At 36.7% G+C, this 20,147-nt stretch overlaps 4 protein-coding genes across 5 annotated transcripts; 1 reads left to right on the forward strand and 3 right to left on the reverse strand.

Moving 5' to 3' along the window:
- Positions 1 to 1,567: 1,567 nt before the first annotated feature.
- LOC132192154 (protein SINE1-like) lies at positions 1,568 to 5,173 on the forward strand. 2 transcript variants are annotated; one of them, XM_059607403.1, is made up of 3 exons: positions 1,568 to 1,901; positions 2,713 to 4,045; positions 4,456 to 5,173. In XM_059607403.1, the coding sequence occupies exons 2-3, from the start codon at positions 2,720 to 2,722 to the stop codon at positions 4,948 to 4,950; spliced, it is 1,821 nt and encodes a 606-aa protein (XP_059463386.1). In that variant the 5' UTR covers positions 1,568 to 1,901; positions 2,713 to 2,719; the 3' UTR covers positions 4,951 to 5,173. The 2 variants fall into 2 exon arrangements, with proteins under 2 accessions (XP_059463386.1, XP_059463387.1); XM_059607404.1 differs by having other exon boundaries at positions 1,568 to 1,897.
- A 1,520-nt stretch (positions 5,174 to 6,693) lies between these two features.
- On the reverse strand, positions 6,694 to 8,492 carry LOC132192155 (protein NDH-DEPENDENT CYCLIC ELECTRON FLOW 5-like). The gene is made up of 3 exons (XM_059607405.1): positions 7,920 to 8,492; positions 7,341 to 7,823; positions 6,694 to 6,957 (listed from the first exon to the last, which is right to left on the reverse strand). The coding sequence occupies exons 1-3, from the start codon at positions 8,424 to 8,426 to the stop codon at positions 6,763 to 6,765; spliced, it is 1,185 nt and encodes a 394-aa protein (XP_059463388.1). The 5' UTR covers positions 8,427 to 8,492; the 3' UTR covers positions 6,694 to 6,762.
- Positions 8,493 to 9,175: 683 nt separating this feature from the next.
- On the reverse strand, positions 9,176 to 11,154 carry LOC132192131 (photosynthetic NDH subunit of subcomplex B 2, chloroplastic). The gene is made up of 3 exons (XM_059607367.1): positions 10,671 to 11,154; positions 9,925 to 10,365; positions 9,176 to 9,687 (listed from the first exon to the last, which is right to left on the reverse strand). The coding sequence occupies exons 1-3, from the start codon at positions 11,094 to 11,096 to the stop codon at positions 9,493 to 9,495; spliced, it is 1,062 nt and encodes a 353-aa protein (XP_059463350.1). The 5' UTR covers positions 11,097 to 11,154; the 3' UTR covers positions 9,176 to 9,492.
- A 934-nt stretch (positions 11,155 to 12,088) lies between these two features.
- On the reverse strand, positions 12,089 to 19,079 carry LOC132192125 (T-complex protein 1 subunit theta). Its single transcript, XM_059607354.1, has 13 exons — positions 18,809 to 19,079; positions 17,845 to 18,107; positions 17,595 to 17,741; positions 17,321 to 17,482; positions 16,688 to 16,765; positions 15,779 to 15,912; positions 15,569 to 15,641; positions 15,420 to 15,497; positions 15,187 to 15,309; positions 14,932 to 15,026; positions 14,524 to 14,733; positions 13,565 to 13,622; positions 12,089 to 12,477 (listed from the first exon to the last, which is right to left on the reverse strand). The coding sequence occupies exons 1-13, from the start codon at positions 18,954 to 18,956 to the stop codon at positions 12,409 to 12,411; spliced, it is 1,638 nt and encodes a 545-aa protein (XP_059463337.1). The 5' UTR covers positions 18,957 to 19,079; the 3' UTR covers positions 12,089 to 12,408.
- Positions 19,080 to 20,147: the final 1,068 nt, after the last annotated feature.

Below are 20,147 nucleotides of genomic sequence, written 5' to 3' on the forward strand. Positions count from 1 at the left end.
CTAAGGCTGTTTTTTGTATAGGATTTAATTTTGAGTGCGAAGCCCCAAATGATTTTGAGCAACCTATAACTAACAAAAGCAATGTTAAAGAACTAGAAAAATATATGAGAAAGTTAAAAATATGGTGTTGAGTAATTATGGAAAGAGGTTGAGATTGATATCTTGCTATCTTACTAAGAAATATTGGTATGTATGTTAATGTAATTTTTTTTTATTATTATTATTTTATTTAAAAAAGTGTTCTTATGTGAGATAAAAGTAAAAGCAATTTAGAGTATTGCGTGTTTTGAGTTGTTTGCTAATGTTTTGTTAGTTTTGAAAATAGTTAACAAACAAAATAATTAACAAATAAAAGCCCATGATTTTTTCAATAATTAAATGATAATGATTTTGTTTATATACGCAATAAAATGAGTCAAATGACAATGTTTTCTTTAAGTGCTTATGCTATCCTTTTGCACATCAAGTCGATGAACATAACTCATGCATTTCGCTTTGTTATGTCGAGGTATATGTGAAGATGGCTTTGGCCTCAAGCTATACAATTATGCAAGCAATGATCCAAATGCAAATATGTGATGCATGCGCCTATTTAATCATAGAAGGGCAGGAATATTGAAAATTATTACAAATTAGCCTCTAAAAGCGACATGTGTTATTTAAACTATTAAAAAAAATGTAAAAAAGCACATGCTATTAAAAAAAAAAAAATGTATTTCTCATATGACACATGTAAGGACACATATCATTTTTAGAGGCTAATTTATAAGAAATTTCCTACAAAGTAATTTGTAAAAATTGTTTGTCCATCATATAAATGAGTCAACTTATGTGAAAAATAATGGATTATAAGAATGGTTTATTATAATTATATTTTTTCATAGTGATGTCATTTAATAGAGCCCCTCAAACCCAATAAAGCATGTTACTCCATGGTTCAAGAAGGCCTATTTGTCTTTTGGGGGGTTGCCAACCGTCTTATCACTTGCCCGATTGATATATGGTAAGAGAATCATATAAAAAAAGATATATCCTTATTAATACTCTTACCTATTTACATTTGGTTCAATAAGGGAAAGATTCGTTGGAGCATCTCTCAAAGGAAAGCTATTGATGTAAATATATCACATTCCATATGAGACCTTTAACCTCAATTATTTGTCATATCAAACCTGCTTGCTTTACGCTTTACTGTAACAACAACAGTTTAATAAGTAAAAGTGACAAACGACTCAAGTTATTCTTTCTTTTAATTTTTCGTTGGTACCTTCGATAAGCCAACCCATGTATGTTCCTTGTCTTAGCAGGTCTTCTTGACTGAATTTGAACGAACATATCTAATTTGCAATCAATTATATTTTTAATGAGCAGAAAATACATCCTATATACTAACACAAAATAGAGCAACAAATTTACCATTTGAACAATTGAAATCCAAGAGGGGCGTTATCGTCCATTAAAATAGTCAGAGAGTGGGACCCGCTACGAGAGGGGATAGCGGTGGGATTTGTAAGAAAAATTTTGAAATTGAGGGGAAGAACCAATAAAAGCACGCAGAACAGGAAACCTAATCAGACAGCCCCCAAATACACGCTACTTTCTTACTATGACTATCAGTGCATCCCAAATTCTACGCCCCAAATCACTTCCCTCTCTCTCACCACTCTTTTCTTCTCATTTCTTGCTTGGTTTTGGCTTTTGGGTTCTAAATTCTTGCATTTTCTGATTTCCATTTCATTTGAAGCAGATTCCCGCATTACTTCTTTTCTGAGATATCTCTGTTCCTCTACATAAGACAGAAATCATATTTCATAGAGCGTTCAAAGCACGCCCTTTAACACAAAGAAGAAGAAGAAGAAGAAGCAGACGGAAGGGCAAAAGATTACGCTTTCTCTCTGTAGGCACGCTCTCTGTTCTTGCAACTTTATATTTTTGTGCTCTTCTTGATTCTTTATATGTTGTTATAGTTCGAAATGTGAGATACCCACATGCTTTCTTGAGTTTGACACAGTAAATTTTGAGAAAGAGTATATTTTGTTTTGTTATTTTGACCATAGAAGAAACACCCTTCTCATTTTTTTTTCTATCAAAGAGTACTCTTTTGGTTACTGAAAGAATTTGACACAGAAGGCAAGAATGTAGTTTCAAATTTTAGATCTTTATTTGTTTTTTGGCCCAAGAAAAACTCTAACTTTCAAAATCATGATAAGATATCTTCATTTTATTATTTTATTTTCCACGTTCCATGCTTCAATTCATCGATTTCGCATATGTTAGCATTTTGTCGATGTTAATCTTGAAGAAAGGAAAGAACACATATTCCAGCAATTGTATTTGACAAACGAGAAAGAATGGGAATTGCAGTGTCCACTGTGATTAGATGGTACACTCTTCAAGTGTTAATTGTAAAAGAGTTTTTATTGATATCGGTTCATATAGAGACCGGAAAATTTTGACAGTCAAGCACCCACTACTCCTGCCGCAATAAATCAGTAATCTTCCCGGTAAAAAGTATTGGATTCAGGTGCCATATACACGCTCTTAATCGCGAAGAGGACTGAAATCTTCCACAAAAACCTTCAAAGTTTTGATCTTTTAGTCCTTTTTCACATTTAACTGAGGATTTTTTGACACGTTTTCTGAGGAGATTATCTCAAATGGTTATGATTCCACCTAAGTAGTTTCACTGACATTTTTCTTGGATTGTTATAGGTCAACAATGGGTAGGAATCTTAGCCCAATACTTCGGCGAGAGTTGGCAAATCTTGACAAAGATGCTGACAGTCGTAAATCAGCAATGAAAACACTGAAATCCTATGTGAAAGATTTGGACTCCAAGACAATTCCACTTTTTCTAGCCCAAGTTTCAGAAAACAAGGGAACTGGCTCTTTGTCTGGGGAGTGCACAATTTCGCTCTATGAAGTTCTTGCCCGTGTTCACGGTGTCAAAATTGTTCCTTTGATAGACAGCATCATGTCATGCATAATCTCGACCCTAGCTTCGAGCGCAGGATCTTTTCCTCTTCAACAGGCTTGTTCGAAGGTGGTTCCAGCCATTGCACGATATGGGATCGACCCAACTACCCCAGAAGAGAAGAAGAGGCATATAATTCATTCTATCTGTAAGCCTCTTTCTGATTCTCTCTTGGGTTCTCAAGAGTGCCTGACCTCTGGGGCTGCCCTTTGCTTAAAGGCTCTTGTGGATTCGGATAATTGGAGGTTTGCTTCCGATGATATGGTTAGTAAGGTTTGTCAAAATGTCGCCGCTGCTTTGGAAGAGAAGTCCACTCAGACTAATTCACATATGGGTCTGGTGATGGCTTTGGCAAAGCGTAATGGTTTAATTGTTGAAGCATATGCAAGACTGTTAATACAGTCTGGTTTGCAGATATTGACAGCTGGGGTTGCTGAGAGTAATTCTCAGAAACGGTTGTTGGCTATACAAATGGTGAATTTCCTGATGAGGAGTTTGGATGCCAGGAGCATATTCTCTGAGCTTGAGTTGATAATTGAAGAGATGGAGAAGTGTCAATCTGATAGGATGGCTTATGTCAGAGGTGCTGCTTTTGAAGCTTTGCAAACTGCAAGGAGAATAGCTGCCATGAAGGGGTCAAATGTTGAGAATGGTCCCGATTCAAACACTGGATCAAATTTTATTCGGAGAGAGCGTAGTAGGAGGGATTTATGGAGAGCTGGTGATAGATCTCCTTCATCTGCGTCGCCTGAATCACAGACTCTTGATTCCTTTCTTGGATATGAGTCATTAGTTGAGTCTCCCATTTCAATGACGCAGGTTTCTCAGAATTCAGAGTATGATCGTAGAAGTGTGAACCGGAAGCTTTGGAGTTATGAGAATGGAGGGGTTGATGTGTCTCTCAAGGATGGTTTGTTCTCAGAGGCTGTTCGTGGAAGTCCCATATCTAATACATACACTGGGAGTAATGAATTTACTTGTAATGGAGGAGATTACACAGAGGAATTTGCAGGGTTCTTGCACAGAAATCCTAGGAATGGAATTTCAAAAAGCACTACGACTAGTCCCCTGGTATGCTGATCATATACATGTTATCATAATTTTCTGTTTGCGTTTGTTTCTATATTGAAGAAGAAACCGTCGTGCCCAAGATATAGAATTGATGGACACTTTTAAGTTTATGGTTAACAAGACATTTTTAAGAAGAAGCCGTCTGTTCTCTTGAAAGTATAAGTTTCTTTATAACTTTTTTTTGTTTTTTGAAACTTTGCTTTTCCTATGACTATGAACTTGGTTTCCAGCCCATTAAGGCTGTCGATGTTTGGAAAGTATTGTAAGTTGTGTTCTTGTCCTCTGTCGTGCTTCTAATTGAACCTTTCATTTATCGAACTCTGCCATTTTGGTAGTTCGATTCTATGTTCTTTTGTGTTACTGATTTTGGCCCATTAACACATTGCCACTCCCTCTTTTTTGTGCTTCAGAGGTCGCGCACTCAGATGAATGTTGAAAACGTCAAGATCTTTAGGACTCCGAGGAAGCTCATTTGCTCTCTTCAGGATCCAAATGATAGGAACTCGGACTTTTCTGTGAAACAAGCTAGAAGGTTCAGCAGAAGTCTATCCTCGAGCAATATTGAGTGGAGCCCGACTGCCAAATATGACCAAAATGGTTTTTCACATGATATGAACTGTAATGGCAAAGAAAATGGAAGCATATATGCCAATGGCGAGGAGTACCAAGGTGGCCGTGAATCAGTTTCATCAACTGATGATGTTCTTACTGATGCTGATTTGCATGTGTCCCAAGAAGCAGTTCCTGAAGATAAAACTGAAACTCAGAGGCCCGTCCTTCAAAAGGCTCGTCAAAAGACTACTTCAAAATTTGTTTGTGGCCTCCTTTTTGTTTTGCTGGCAGTTTTTACTCCACTACTTTGGATGAATGACCAGGATGAAGGCTACTATCTCGTTCCGACTTGATGTGCGCCATATCATGTTCATGTGATAATAGTAAATCAGGGCTATGACTGATGGTGAAAATCTTTTTCAAAATCTGATCTTTTTACTGGAGGATTCCATGCAAGTGCTGTAACAATATTTGAAGTATTCAATCATCTAAATCGTAGTGTTGTTCTTGGGAACTATAGTTTCTGTGCTTCATTGCTTTTAACTTTTTCATTTTAAAGTTTTGGTTGAATCCCAATACTTGCCTGATATTAAGATGTACTCTAAGAGACATCAACACTATCAGAACCAGTCTCAATAGGCCACAAGACTCTGAAATGTGGAGCATCATTCATTCCTTCTTTTTTTTTAAAAAAAAAACATATCATACTCATTCATTGATAAAAGTTGTGAGCTTAAAGCTCTTACAAACAGAGTAAAAAGTTTAAAAGTAAATCATAGCCGAAGCTAAAAATACAGTCATCAACAACAGACCAAATCAACCAAAACACAGCATCCGTTAACCTATGATTAAATATCAGGTTGAAAACTCAGATCTGTATCAAACAGACACCATCTAATGCATAGGTAGCGCTTATTTCTCGACTTTGAGAGCAAAACTCCCAAGTCGATACTTATTCATCGGCCTTGAGAGCAAAACCCCCAAGCTGATACTTATTCCTTAGCCTTGAGAGCAAAACCCACAAGCTGATACTCATCCTCGTCTACTCGAAGGCCAGGATAAATTTCACATCCACAACCCAAAGGTTTGGACCAGTAATATCGGGCAGCAACCGGGCGCAATAAAGCAGGAGGAGAAAGCCTTATTACAAGCATAAATAAAACCATACAAGGAAATAAAGGGACAATAAAACCAATGCAGGGAAAGAAATTACAGCAAATAAAACTAAATACAGGAGAACTCAAAGGAAATACAAAACAGAAAAACAACAAAACAGGAAAATAAATGCGAAAAACACTCAAAGCGGGTCATGGCAGCCGGAGGAGGCCGATTACGAGCTGGCCGGAAACCGCCGCGGAAGGTGGCACAAAAAGCTTGGCGCGGGAGGGGCGCGTGAAAAGACCTGACAGCGAGCGGTGAGCAGCGAAGAGAGCACGGAGGAGATCGGCGGCACACACAAACAAACAAGGAGGGGGAGAGTTTGAGTGAAAACCCCCAAAAGCAGTACCCACCGAAAGAGAACACAAGCACAACAAAATAGAAACAAACCTAAAACAAAAATCGGGAAGCAAGGAAGGGAGGAGGGATGCAGGCAACGGGCATCCCTCCTCCCCTGAGGCGGCGGCGCTCTGGAGGGGAGCTTAGGGTTTCATAAGGCTTGAGACTTCTAGAAACGATAGGTTTTTTCAACCGTCATTTCAACCGTCACTTTAAAATGCTCCATGCGGCGGCGCTCTGGAGCATCATTCATTCCAAGCACATAAATTTGGAGGTTTTTTGAGCTTTGAATGCACATGCTTGGTGCAGCATATCATATGCTATCCAGCCACAAAAAAACAGAAAGTAGTAAACGTTGGGGTATTTTTTTGTAATATGTTCCTTACGGGCATTTGATATGATTCCTAGAGAAAATACAGCACAAAAGCCTTTTCCATGGTTGATAGCTACAAGAAACACGATTTCTTTTCATTTCCACTCCCCAATAGTAACCTACAAAATATGCTTTATTTTCTTTTTTAAAGATACTAAACTCAGGATAAAAGCACCATACATCAACTTGATGAGCAGTAAAGCAGCGACTTATTTTTTCACAAAGAAGCACAAAGTGATGTACCCTTGATACTGCCTGCAAATAACATGAAAGCAATGGCATGCCTATAAATAATTTAGAGATTTGGGTTGTGTAACTGCTGCCCACCTCTCCAATGTTCTTCAGGACCCACGATTATTGGTTTAAGCACGGCTGATTGGCCAACACATACATAAGAGTACGTGCTGTAATATTCATAGCTTGAGCCAGGACTGAACATGTATAGTTCATCAAATCCATCCCTTCCGACCACCACTGAGTTTCTTCTACCCTGTTCGATGATAAAGGTCAGAAAGGAAACAGGAAGAAAATGGTTCATTTTTGTATGAAAAGGTCACCAACAACTGTGTGGATCAGTGGATGGCCTCCTTATGAATAGTGTGCAAAAACAAAGTCAGTAATTTTTGTTAGTATCGTATGTAAGCTACCTTCTAGAATGGACTTGTTGCAGAAACAAAAGCCCTCTGGGGAACAAAAGCTATGTGTGAGATTCTAGAAGTCCATGTTCTAAATGTGCAAGATACATGAATGTTACCAAAACTCAATAAGTTGGTTTAAATGCTTTATCAAGTACAATTATTTGTAGTGTAAGTATCGATATTGCAGCAATTTACAGGGAGATGTTAGAATTTGGTTATTGTAAGAGAAAAGTACCCTGTCAATGACTGTGAAATTCCGGGGCGCACTGGTGTATATCCGACTCAATTCTTCTGTTAAGTGCTTATAGTTGTCATCTTCTTCACCCACCATTTCCTCTTCCCTTTCTCTTAGGCTGCTTTCTGCTGCCTCATCTGCGTTTGGATTTCTTGTACCCCAGCCAGACAAAGGTCCTTTCAGTGCCATTTGACCCCATAATTGGCCAAAACCAGATTCATTTTTCTGGCCGAAGTCTGGAGGGATTATTCCAAAATTTGTCAAAAATGGTGGCCTGTTGAAGAAATTTGACCCTTCTAACCCGATTGCATATGTAGCATCAGGCGTGCTCACTGTCAAATGGCTTACAATGGACCCCCTAAGTTGCAGCAATGAAGACTTTGAGTTGGAGACTACAATCTCAGAGCTTAAGATATCTTCTTGGAGAGTCACAATGTATTTTACTTCAACCATGTTCTCTAAATCCCTGCTTATCAGCTCTACCTGCATTCGACCAGTTCATATATATTCTTTCACTGAGAATTTATCTAAATTAAATAGAATTAAGTCTTACGTCATGAACCAAACAAAGAAACACACCTGAATAGATTCTTGAGCATCGCCTTTTACACCAAGAAGAGTCCAATTGTGCGGAGACCATGAAACTTGGCCTTCACTGCAACAATCAAAGTCCAAAGACACCCCTCCTTGAATGACAGCTCCACCATTCTCCCCCTTAGAGACTGATGTGTGCAGCAATTCAACCATGCCGCCATGCCACATGGGAGTCTTGTAGGATGAAATTAAGCCACTTGGCAGCATCAAGGTGGCAGTGCTTCCATTTTCCAATCCCATCTTGGCAACGCAGCTATCACCAATGCCTTCAAAGGTGACACCATGGCCACTGAATTCTCCCTCCAAGTAGTCCACATTGATGGGCTGGTAGGGGATTGAAGCCACTGCTGGCAGTGGGAATTCTCTCTTGCTATTGTAGTAGTGAACAAAACGACATGGATAAAGACAAGGGTGGGATGAAACCAAATGTTTAGCAGGTGTTGTGGTGGATATGGGAATGAAATTGGGTGAGAACAGTGAAGTGCAGGCCATGGTCTTATGGCAGGCGCTTCCATGGGGAGTAGCTTTAGATATTCATATTATGGAAAGAAAGACGGTGGGGGTCATCTTATCCTCATTGGCTTGAGGCCAAAAAGAATGCATTAAGCTTTGAAGTGGATAACATGACAAGTGGTTGCCTTCTTTTACCTTTTTCTTTTGCTCCGATTTTTTTTTTTTTTTGCTGGAATAACCTCTTGTCTCTTGATCCCACAGATGCCTACATGTAATGAAATTTTGAATAGCGAATTTCCACCTTTAAATGAAGGGTTGATAAGGTGCAAAGCTAAAAAGAAAAAGAAAAATATTCCAAATCCTAGCCTTTTTTTTTTTTTTTTTTTTTATCAAATCCCACTTCTGTCCATTTTATTTTCTGAAATAAATAACAAAAATGACGTAAAATACCATTGTGTTATTATCATTAAAAAATAATAATAAAAAAAAAAAAAAAGAGTGGCTGCGAGCCACTCGATAGAAACGGCAATTCGCAAGCACCCTGTCTGATTTTTTTGTTTTTACCTTTTTTTTTTAATTTTTTTTATTTTAATAAGAATGTCATAATAATGTTTTCATGTCATCTTTTTATTTATTTAAGGAAAAAAAAAAAAGAGGAAAAAATTGATAGAGATCTTAAATTTAAATTTTTTATAAATTCGAGTTTTAACTTGGTCAAATTGAAAACTGAGGTTCAAAAAACAAAATTTAGAAAAAACACAGGAAAATTTTGTAATATTATACCACAATGAACTGTAAATGTGAGGGATCACCTCGCCCTCTTATTGATTTTCATCAAGTACCTCTTATACAAGAGTGGATTTGAAGGGGGGGCTATTTGACCAACAAAAACTAATTTACATTTAAAGCATTCTATAAATTGATCAATGTAGTAGTGCCTTCTCCAAGTTTATTTCCCATATTATACAATCAGCACAGAACCTTAACTTGGTATTTACAAGCACAAGATCGAAGTGAGGAACTTAGTTGGGTTTGGATACAACTTTGCAATTAGCAAGGGAATTTTTGTAAAGGAAAACTGCTCAAAATTCTTTGAAAGTTGGTATTACAAATTATCATGCTCAATAACCTGTGCCCCCCTCCAATCTTCACCGGGTTTCACAATCACAGGCACTAGCATTGAAGCAGGGCCAGTGCAGATGAAGTATTCCTTCCCATACTTCTCTGACAAGGAACCTGGGCTGGACAAATATATGTCTTCAAAACCCATCCGTATCACCCTGAAGAACAGCTCACGTCCCTACAACATTATAAGAATCAAGTAGAACCAAAACAAATAAGTATAACATGAAAGCTAGATATTTCTTCTAAATGCATCATTTCTTTCCCCATATTCCTAAAATATGTTTAACTTCCATTGCACCCCAAGTTTTTAATCAATGAAACACATAAAAGAAAGCTGCACAATATTCATTACAGATATAGTACTATTTGTTATAGGCTTTCCTGGATTAGAAGTGGAAAATCATGAGGTTACCTGATCAAGTGTTTCATATTTTGAAGGTGGGGTGTTATAAAATGCCTTCAATCTCTCTTCAGGAGGGGCAGCATAAACTCGGCTGAGCTTGTTTTTCAAAATGGTGAAAGGCACATCTTGTTGAGTCCAAGACCCCGGTTTATCTTCAGCCTCAGAGCCAAAAGAGAACCATCCGGGAGATTCAGTTTTCATTGCTTCAGCAGGTGATAAAATTTCAAAAGGGGAAGACAGAGGAGGGTGTGAGCAGTAAGAACAGGTTTGAAGACCTTGAATGGCTGCTCCACTTCGTTTTTTAAATCTGAAATGGCTCAGTATAGCATTGGTTAAAGTCACTGCCTTGCGCCCATTGTTCTTCACAATAACAGCTGTTGCCATGCTTAGTGGATACAGTGAGACAACATAAGTAATATCAAGTGTTCCACAAGTACAGCTCAACTCAACCTGCAACAGAGAAGAACAGAGAAAAAAGTGGGGAAAAAAATATTATTTCTTCTCAAAATTCTATAATTTCTGGACAATCTTCATCTCTATTCACACTGAGTATATGAAATATAAAGTAATAATTAGCTTTTGTTCTCCAGAAACAACTTCCAATAATGCCTTTGTTCTCTTAATTCCACTAAATTAGAACCAACCAATGAATAATATGGAGAAATCATCGATTGTGATAAAGAATGTGTCATCTCAATTGCCTTATGACCATAATGGGTTTACTCTTTAGAATAGGAATATGGATAAATGAGTACCTGAAGAGCATCAATTGCATCGGAATCAACATCTTTTACAGTCCATTCAGAAGTTGAGAGAAGTGGTTTCCCTTTAGAACCAGGGTCCGAAAGATCATTGATGACCAAGCCTATCCCACCCTTGGCTTTGGTAGAATCTGCTCCTCCGGCTGGAATTGTATATAAAACCTCCTCAAAGCCATCATCTTTCCAGTAGACTTTGGGCTTGTATGAAGTGACATGGGCATCGGGTATTCGAAGCCTTGTGGAGCTGCCATTTCGAACTGTCAGCTCCACAAATGGAACATTGTTGGACTCCAAGAACTTGATGCCTTTCCGGCCAAATTTCTCATCAAGAGTCTCTGGTACGGAAAGGGTGGTTGCAGGAGATGAAGTGGCCCTTATTACGTTTGGTTTTGGGAGAGAGAAGGGAAGAAGAGAAGCCATGGGGAAGAAGAAAGAAACTCTTTTAACAGCTTCCACACATGACACACACCACTGACTAGTCCGCCAGCCTCATCCTTATACTCCCAAATGTTTTGGCTTTATACTTTGCACTTTTTCTCCCTTTTTTTTTTTTTTTTATTCGTTTTCAGAGAAATGAAAATCATTTATAGTTTGACGAAAGAAGGCTCAAAGCCACAATCACGTTTTCAGTTGAAAGCTACAGGCTGATACATTAGAATGATGTTAATTTTCTATTCAAGTATCATTTTTTTTCTAGGGAAAAATAAAATTAAAAATGGTGGGGATGATGCTAATTTTCTATTTAAGTATATCCTTACTATTTGAGTAAAAAAAAAAAATTGCCGAGTGTTTCTACATCCAATTGCATCTCCCACCTTAGACAATGAGGTCAGTTGCAGTGTCCACCTAAATATTAAATTAGAGAAATCAGCCTCCTAGTGAGTCGCACTGCCCCCTAACATTAAAGCCATCCAATTCTCATTATACTAAACCTTTAGATTTACGTGCTTATCACTTGATAAAACTTTTTTGCTAATATCCACTATAATTGCTTTTAAATTACGTGATTGATATTTATTATTTAAGGGATTGTACATGGACTACATGGTAAAAAGTTTTAAGAATTGTAGAAGATCTCCTCTCTTTCTATTCTGTTTCCCTATCGCACGTTTGCGGAGATATTGAGAAGCTCTTGATTCACATATCTTGGTTTGAGAATGATACACGGGGTTTTTGTTTGTCTACATTCTTGAAAATGTTTCAAAATCTAAACTAATTGGGTTTTTTTTTTTTTTATGGGAATAAAATCCTCTCCATTTCACATGAAATTCATAATATTCATTTTATTGTCACAATTTAAAATTAGTGCATTTAATGATGTATATAAAACCAATGTTAGCACATCTTTTAAAAAATTTAAAAAATGTAAAACTATATAATCATGTCAATATTTGATGCACAAGGCCAATCCAAAATAGTAAATACCCAACATTTACAAATTAAACTTGGTCGTACCAATAGCTTCTTTTCAAAATGACAAGTTAATTTTTCCGAAAGAAAGGTTCAAACCACAATCACGTTTCCATTAAAAAGCTACAGGCTGATATATTAAACTAAAAACAACCAGCATTCCCAATCCTCACACTAATTTAATACATTTTTCCTACGTCAAACAAAATTTTTTTTTTAAACACAAGTTTTTTGACATCTGAAAGAAAACGAGATGCCTAACCAAGTTCAGGAAACTTCCTTGCGAGACAAAAGCAAGATAAGAGATTAATTTCCACTGAAACTAGTCCTCATCCATCCCCGCAGGCTGATCACCTCTCTTTGGACCACCTGCTGGCTTTGCCATTATAATCTGTGCCGCATAGAAAGGAATACTATCATCAATAAAACTTACTCGGAAAGAAAATTACAGCAGAAGGTGAGATACAGCTCCCAATGCTTTATAATTAATTAAACGGTCTTACACCAATTTGTAATTAACAATATAAGCAACAGAAATTCCAAAATGCAAGTTGTTTCAGACAGACAACCAAATCTATCTTTGAAAATCCATCTTCCTCTCCTGTCCTTGTAACATTAAGTTTTAGCCAAATCATAATTCATCCAAACCATCTATTACACACTATATTACCACAAGGAGTTTCACAGAAGAATAAAAATCTTAACACCTTCTCTATAAGGAAAAAGAAACTCTCACTTATGGGGTTGATATCTACCAATCAGTTACTTTAAACAGAGAAAAAAGAAAAAGAAAGGAAAAAAATGATATAAGATCATAACATCAATTCTAGTTTTCTCCAAGATCATAACAACAATTTTTTTCTAGGGAAAAATGAAAAAATGGAAGGAATTTGTCATGAGTTTCTACATCCAATTCCAATCCTTTCTTAAGGGCAAATTGCATTTCCCACCTTAAACAATGAGGTCAATTGCAATTGTCCACCTAAACTTTATGTTAGAGAAATCAACCTACTAAACTATTAAATCAACTTTAATGTCCTCTACCATTAAAATCTACTCCATTTTCATTATACTAGACCTTCAAATAAACCTTTTGCTAATATCCACCATCAAAATTATGGCAGAGTAAATGTGGTAGGTATATGAAACTTAAGGCTAAATATGACCAAAACTGAGAAAATTTTGACGGTAGGAAACATTGCAACTAATCCGGTAGTTTAGGGGAATGATTGCTCAAATTTAAAATTGCAAATGATCTAATGGTTTAGGGTGGAAAAAAGTGCAATCCCTTTATTAACTATAAAGCATGGTTTAGCCAAAAAGAAAAAAGGGTCTAAAAAAAGACGTTCAGTCTATGTACTTTGTAGAGTTTTAATGCTTAAAATCTAAACCATGTTACATTTGAAAGTTCAAGCAAAAGGCAGTACTTCCATCCTTGATAAACAGAAAAAGATTTGACTAAAATACTAGTTAATTACCTGGTCTACCCGTAGTACAGTGCATGCAGCATCTGCAGCATATTTGAGTGCAAAAAACCTGTATAAAAACCCAAGGAAAGAAAAATTAAGGAAAGAATATATATATTATAAATTCTGAGCAAATACAGGAGAAAAGGGAGGGGGTGAATTATGCTTGTACTGTATATAAATATAATGAATGTTGGTATTAAAAAAAAACCCTAATAATGGCAAAACAATGAGTCTCATAACAAGATGATAGAAAGGAGAGAGGACAAGAAACTTTATAAGACTAATTGGTTAGCCTAGGGCAAATAAAATTCTTTGCTAAAAACGATAATATGACAGTTTTTAGGCCAAAAACATACAAATATTCTGGTGCAAACAACTCCACATCAAGCTAATGGCAGTTTTGCCATCCCACAATCTTAATCGCTCATAAGAAGATGATAGCTACATTTTTATTTTTATGTCGGGGAACCTCTCCAAGGCAAGGCCCTTCAGACTCACCCCTGTAGAGTAAACCCTAATCCCGTGCACCGCACCCTCAGAAGTTTTTCTACATAGAACTGGTTAAATCGCTGACTTTTCACCAAGGGGTGTAGCCCCAAGAGATTGTTTGCACCTATGAGGTGTTAAACCTTGGACCTTGAAGGGAGCAAACCTTAAGACCAAGGCATCCACCACTTGGGCCAACCCCTTGGGATTATAGCTACATATTTAATGATACTACGTCAGGGACCCTGCTGAGAAATGGCACAAAGCTCAAGTACATAGAATTCAGACAAACCAAACTTATTAATAACCAACAGAAGAAATAAGTGACACCACCCTAAGACAAAGGATGTAAGCGTTCCCCCTTTACGTATGAGACAAATCTTCAGATGCTGTGTTGCATCACACAACGGAAATAACAAACAGGTAACACAAGTTTTGAAAAAAGCATAATTAAAGTAATAAGACAATAAAAACCAGCTTACTTAGTGATGTAGAGGTCCCAGACATTCAAAGTTGAGACATCCTTGCAAACACCTTCCTCCAAGTCAATACCCACTTTGCTATTTCCAGATGCATGTCCAGCATATAGAGAAGATATGATCTCCATTTCATTAAGCCCAGCATTTTCGGCCAGTGTTCTAGGAACCATCTCAAAGCTTTCAGCAAATTTTGCTATTGCAAATTGATCCAATCTGCAGAAACAATTTGAGCAACATATAAGCACACATAAAGCCATTGTTCCATCTCATTTTCGCTATTTCTTTCTCTTGTTTGCCCAAATGGAAGAGAAATGTTGGTATAGGAGCAGTTATACATCTCGAAACTACTGAAAGGAGAGATGTTTGTAATTTTAGGCGATAGGGGAAAAGAGGAGAAAACAAATAAAATACCCTGTTTCTTTATAAGAGAATTCCTTCACTCTTCTAGCTAACTCAATCTCAGTAGCTGCAGCTCCAGGTACAATACGGCTGTCCCGGCACATAGCCTGACAAAAGAAAAAGTATTAAAAAAGCACTAACATAAAAACTGATGCAAATAACAATCATAGAAACCCCAAAAGAACTTGAATCCAGCTGTACTTCATAAGGCATAGCATGACTAGAATTTCAGAAAATACAAAATTTCAAGTATTCTTCAGAAATCACCTTGTAGGTGTTGACTCCATCATCAACTGCTCTTTCAAGGTCATCTAGTATACTATCGGTACTTCCTCGTAAAACCACAGTGGAAACCGTGTTCCCACCTTCTTCATTCTTGACAACAGTCACCTAAACATATTCATTTAGAAAAGGAAAAACACATCACTCAAACATTGGGGAAGAAAGAAACAAATAAGTTCAGGAAAAAATGCTATACTGAGGCAACATCTTCAACATACCCTAACACCACCAATTTCCTCAACTGAAATAGAATCAACATGTCCCAAATCATCTGGGTTAGGCTGACACAGCTTCAACTGACACAAGAAGAAAAAAAAATTAGAGAGCAATTAAAAGGTCCATAAATATCAATCCCTAGTATAGTTACCATGGCAACAGCACCAGTTGTACGGCAAAACCGACGCAATTCAAATTTTGAACTGATTTTCAGAACCATGAGCCTGCATGCAAGAACTACAAAATTAGAAACACTAAAACTCTTTTAGGAATCTAAGGGATAGAATATTATAAACGTTAACATATATTGGCAGACTTATCTATATTGTGAATTAGTACAATAGTAATGCATATGACATACTTGTAACGCTCACAGAAGTGCAATGCCATCTCTCCAACTGCTGCTCCACTGACAATTATTTTAGCACCTGAATCCGCAACTGCTTTGATAAGCTCCTCAACTTTTGCTTCTTCAGTTTTTGAATAATTCTCTAGCTGCCCGATGCCAAGAAGACACAAAGAAGAAGGTTGACAGTGAAGATACAAGAAACCCTTAAAGAAAGAAAGATAATTTGCACAAAATCCCAGTGTGGAAGGAGTAGCAACCAATATCAGATATGCCGCTTACCAATAGGAAAATATAACAGGGTGAAAACAATTGGGTGGGAAAAAAAAAACAGAAAGATCCAATCACATGAAATGGAAGGAAAATTATTAAAATTATTAACAAAAGTAAAAAATCAACAATCATCCACAACTAATGGTCAAGTGATTAAACACATGAAACCAGTACTACTATATTTGTTGAGATATGAAAAAGGCATGTGCCTATATTTCAGCTACTAACAAGGGGGCTGAGCAAGGAGGAGGCTCCCAGGTAAACTTGTCTTGTTTAGAAATGAATCCTCATTGACCCAGCTGTAAGCACAAACAATAACAGGCTTCCGCAAAGCATTGCAAGTAGCAACTATAAGAGAGGCATGTTTGACATAAATTAAATCTTAAAAAAAAATATACTAAAGCCATGAAAAAGTGAACTAGTGATGCATGGAAGGAAGACATCACTTTGGAGAGAGAGAGAGAGAAACTATTAGATTAGATGAATGAAACAACTACCCAAAAAAAAAAAAGCAATTGGTCTCTATCAGATTAGACAATATGAAAAAAGAATAGCCACCAAAAAAACAGTGACCAATAGAATAGTATCATATAAAATTGAAAGGTTGTAGATAGAACAGCAACCAGAAGAGATGCTCCTCATCAAGATTACCTGCTCAGCAGTATGAATTAAGACAGTTCCTTTTGTTTCAGTTGCAGATGTATCAACTCCACCAGCAAATACAGCAACCTAAAAGAAAAACATCAACAGAAGATAAAACTTCCAAACCCTGAATAAAAGGACTTTCCACATTAAATTAACACATAAAAACAGTCAATTTCGTCACAGAAATAAAGGGCCAATACTGGGTAGCGTACAGAGTTAGCATCCCTAATTTCAAACTTTTAGAAACATTTGTCAATTACATCTACCAATGATCTGTTTGGAATATAAAATCTTAACACTAACAACACAAAACCTTTAAAACCAGAACCTTTGTTTTGCAAATACAAAACACTGAAGCACATTAAAACCAAATAACAACGAGGTCAGATTCCTGAAGTAATCGCAAAATATTTCATCCCAACACTGAATGTTCTATGGAGCTTCATCGAGTGCTCGTCCTTTTAAATAAAACTAAAGCATACAACAAGGAGTACTAACACCATTAAGGAATAATGGAAGTATTCAAAACTGAATAACTTGACCAAAGTATTAAAAAATGAAAATAAGCAACCTAGACAATCCAGAAGAATTCTTGAAAATATTTATTCTTTCAATGTGCAAGTGCATAACAGTGCTAACCTTTGCCTTCTCCACTCGCTTTATACTCCCCATGGCATCACTTTTCAAAACCAAACCACGAACAACAGTAGAATTATGCAAGCCCCCTCCCAATAGCTTAGCAACACGGACATTATCCACATTAAAATTTGCTGGGTTTTTGGGGCACACTTGGATGCATGCCTACATCACCAAACACCCCCCCAAAAAAAGCGGTACAATCAGAACTTAACACTAAAATCCCTATATAGAATAACTGGTCAATAACAATCAAAAGCAGGCAGAATATAATTACATCAGCAACAAGCGAGCACAAAATATCTTCTTGACCAAATTGCTTGCTAGCAACAGCAGCTTTCATTCGAGAAATGACTTGATTCTTATCACGCACATCCATATTCTCAGAACCCTTCTCGACCAGTTCTTCTAAGATTTCAATTGTCTGAAAATTTAAAAGTAGAAAACAAAAATCAGACGAGTACATTCAGAAATACTTGAATGCAAGCACACAAATCATCCACCCAAGTCAGAAGGCATCAACAGACCTTATTTATTGCTTTGGTGTATCCACTGATTATCTCACTTGGGTGCAGGCCCATCCTTATAAGTTCCTCCGCGTTTTGGAGGAGCTCTCCAGAAAAAGAAATCGTTAAATTAGCTCCATCCCCAATTTCCTCCTGTTGGGCCTTGCTCGCTAAAACAAGAATCCTGGCAGCAGGATGTTGAACCTCGAGTTCATTCACAATAGTGGCAGCATCATTTGTGACAAAGAGCTTGTCTAAATGATTAATAACCATCTTGTTCATACCTGAATAAAAGATTAATAAGCTTAAACATGTTCTCTATTTGGCATGAAAATCGACTAACAGATCAAAGACAGCATTAAAATGACCAAAAAAAAGTAGCTAGTGCAACATTACTCGGCTCTACAGAAATTTTGAAAAACAAAAAAACACGATATTTAATTCTGTGATCCCACAACAGATACTGCAGCAGTCCCTACATTTCCCAGCCCAGATGTACGCATTAAAAATCCATGACTTCGAAACATTAATGTCTCTTCTCATTTCATATATCAAATGCCAGTTCCATCCCATTTAGGACCAAGAAATCATGACTACTGCCGCAATTGTTAGTAGCTACAATGCTGCAGTGGATTCAAGTGGAGCACTAGATCTCTCAATTTACTCATTCAGCTCGACCTTCCAAAGTTCCACCACCTTTTCATGCATTTCAGATCGACATTTTTCGTTCAAAACGTTATAATATTTTTGTGAATCTATGAAGCAAAGATAGCCCAAATACAGAATTACACTAAATCATTTCAATTTCAATCACTTTGAAAAAAGTGGCCAATCACACAACCATAGTGACTCGCGCACACAAAAAGCAAAAGAAATAAAGAAAACAGTTATCAGTAACAACGTCGTAGCGATATGTAAACTTGAATGTCTCAATCCCTCCTTCTATTGATAGTGAAAAAAAGAAGACATATAAAGAAATGGTTACCATTGGGACCAAGAGAGGTGCGAGTGATAGCGGAGAGCTGCTTGCAGGCATCGATGTTTTTGATGACCGCTTCGTCGAGACCGGAGAGGTGTTTGTGGCCCTCTTTCAGCATCGATTGTATCCCGTATGGCTGCATTTGGAACCCCATTCTCACTCAGATGTTCAAAACCCTAACGCAAACCCTAGAGACAAATGCCTCTGCTTTACTTCTTTTCGCTCTTTCTTTCTCTCTCTTTCTTCTAAGCACAAAACCCAGAAAGCCCTAGAAGTAGAACCATTTCCTTTTGTAGCGCTACTACCACTTGCAATGTCGCTTGGGCCAATTTTTTTTTTTTTTTTTTTTTCTTTAGTTATGATTACGAAAAAAAAAAAAAAAAAATTAGAGTCTCTATCTGTTAATGTATTTTTTAAGGTGTTTTATATTTTTTATTTGAAAAACAATTTTAATGTGACATAAAGATTAAATTTTTAAAAAAGTATTTTGTATTTAAATTTGAAAACATAAAACAAAAGACAGAAAAAAAAAAAATATATATATATATATGAACAAGCGGAGCTAGAATTATCGGATTGAGATCCCCTCAAATTACTCAAAATTTGAGATTCTCATGTTACAAAATCGCGGCCCTTCACTTTAAATCCAATGGTGTATAACCAAGGCATTAAATTTTGATTTTAAGCTAGCTTTTGTTTTACCGAAGTTTAAATGATTTTATAGACCATTGAATTTAAAATGAAGGGCCACGATCTCGTAACATGAGAATCTTCAATTTTGAGTAATTGGAGGGGATCTCAATCCAGAATTATCCTAGCTTTTTGAGTTTAGTGGTAGGTTAAATATTAGATTTTACTATTTACCATGTCTTAATTAGGTGATTAGATATTCAAAAGTACATTTAAATGCTATTGTCCCATAACTCATAAGAAAGATGATCTAAAATTTTATCAGATTTTATAGATTGTCCGTAACTGTTTAGCAATCTTATGATCAAAACTGAAAATAATTTAGATCAATGTCAAGACTGTTTAAGGTGAAATTAAAATTAAAAAATAAAAATACTTTTTAATTTTTTTTTTTTTATCTCAAGTATAAAATGGTAGTTAGATGTTGTAAATGTAATATTCATTTTCTTTTTTAAATTAACTTTTGATGGTCTAGACATTGAGAGCCTGATCTAGTTTTTAGGGTGGACTTGGAGTTTGCATATGGGCCTCATCCTCATAATCTCCTCCTCAAATGCACAGGCAAGCAGGAAAACGCAGGGACATCTTAAAAGCTTATTTGCTTTCACACGACTCTTGAAGGCTGAAATACTATAACCCTGAAAGAAGCTTGGGA

This window comes from Corylus avellana, chromosome ca9 (genome assembly GCF_901000735.1).
Source record: "Corylus avellana chromosome ca9, CavTom2PMs-1.0".
Lineage (NCBI taxonomy): Eukaryota > Viridiplantae > Streptophyta > Magnoliopsida > Fagales > Betulaceae > Corylus > Corylus avellana.

Coding starts and splice junctions, on each gene's coding strand:
- LOC132192131 (XM_059607367.1), bottom strand. CDS start 11,096: ATGGCTTCTCTTCTTCCCTTCTCTCTCCCAAAACCAAACGTAATAAGG. Junction 10,366..10,670: donor ATGCAATTGATGCTCTTCAG/GTACTCATTTAT, acceptor TCTCTGTTGCAG/GTTGAGTTGAGCTGTACTTG. Junction 9,688..9,924: donor AATATGAAACACTTGATCAG/GTAACCTCATGA, acceptor ATAATGTTGTAG/GGACGTGAGCTGTTCTTCAG.
- LOC132192154 (XM_059607403.1), top strand. CDS start 2,720: ATGGGTAGGAATCTTAGCCCAATACTTCGGCGAGAGTTGGCAAATCTT. Junction 4,046..4,455: donor GCACTACGACTAGTCCCCTG/GTATGCTGATCA, acceptor TTTGTGCTTCAG/AGGTCGCGCACTCAGATGAA.
- LOC132192125 (XM_059607354.1), bottom strand. CDS start 18,956: ATGGGGTTCCAAATGCAGCCATACGGGATACAATCGATGCTGAAAGAG. Junction 17,483..17,594: donor TGTGCTCGCTTGTTGCTGAT/GTAATTATATTC, acceptor TTGGTGATGTAG/GCATGCATCCAAGTGTGCCC. Junction 15,498..15,568: donor CAACTGGTGCTGTTGCCATG/GTAACTATACTA, acceptor TTCTTGTGTCAG/TTGAAGCTGTGTCAGCCTAA.
- LOC132192155 (XM_059607405.1), bottom strand. CDS start 8,426: ATGGCCTGCACTTCACTGTTCTCACCCAATTTCATTCCCATATCCACC. Junction 7,824..7,919: donor ATGCTCAAGAATCTATTCAG/GTGTGTTTCTTT, acceptor GGTCGAATGCAG/GTAGAGCTGATAAGCAGGGA. Junction 6,958..7,340: donor ATTTCACAGTCATTGACAGG/GTACTTTTCTCT, acceptor ATCATCGAACAG/GGTAGAAGAAACTCAGTGGT.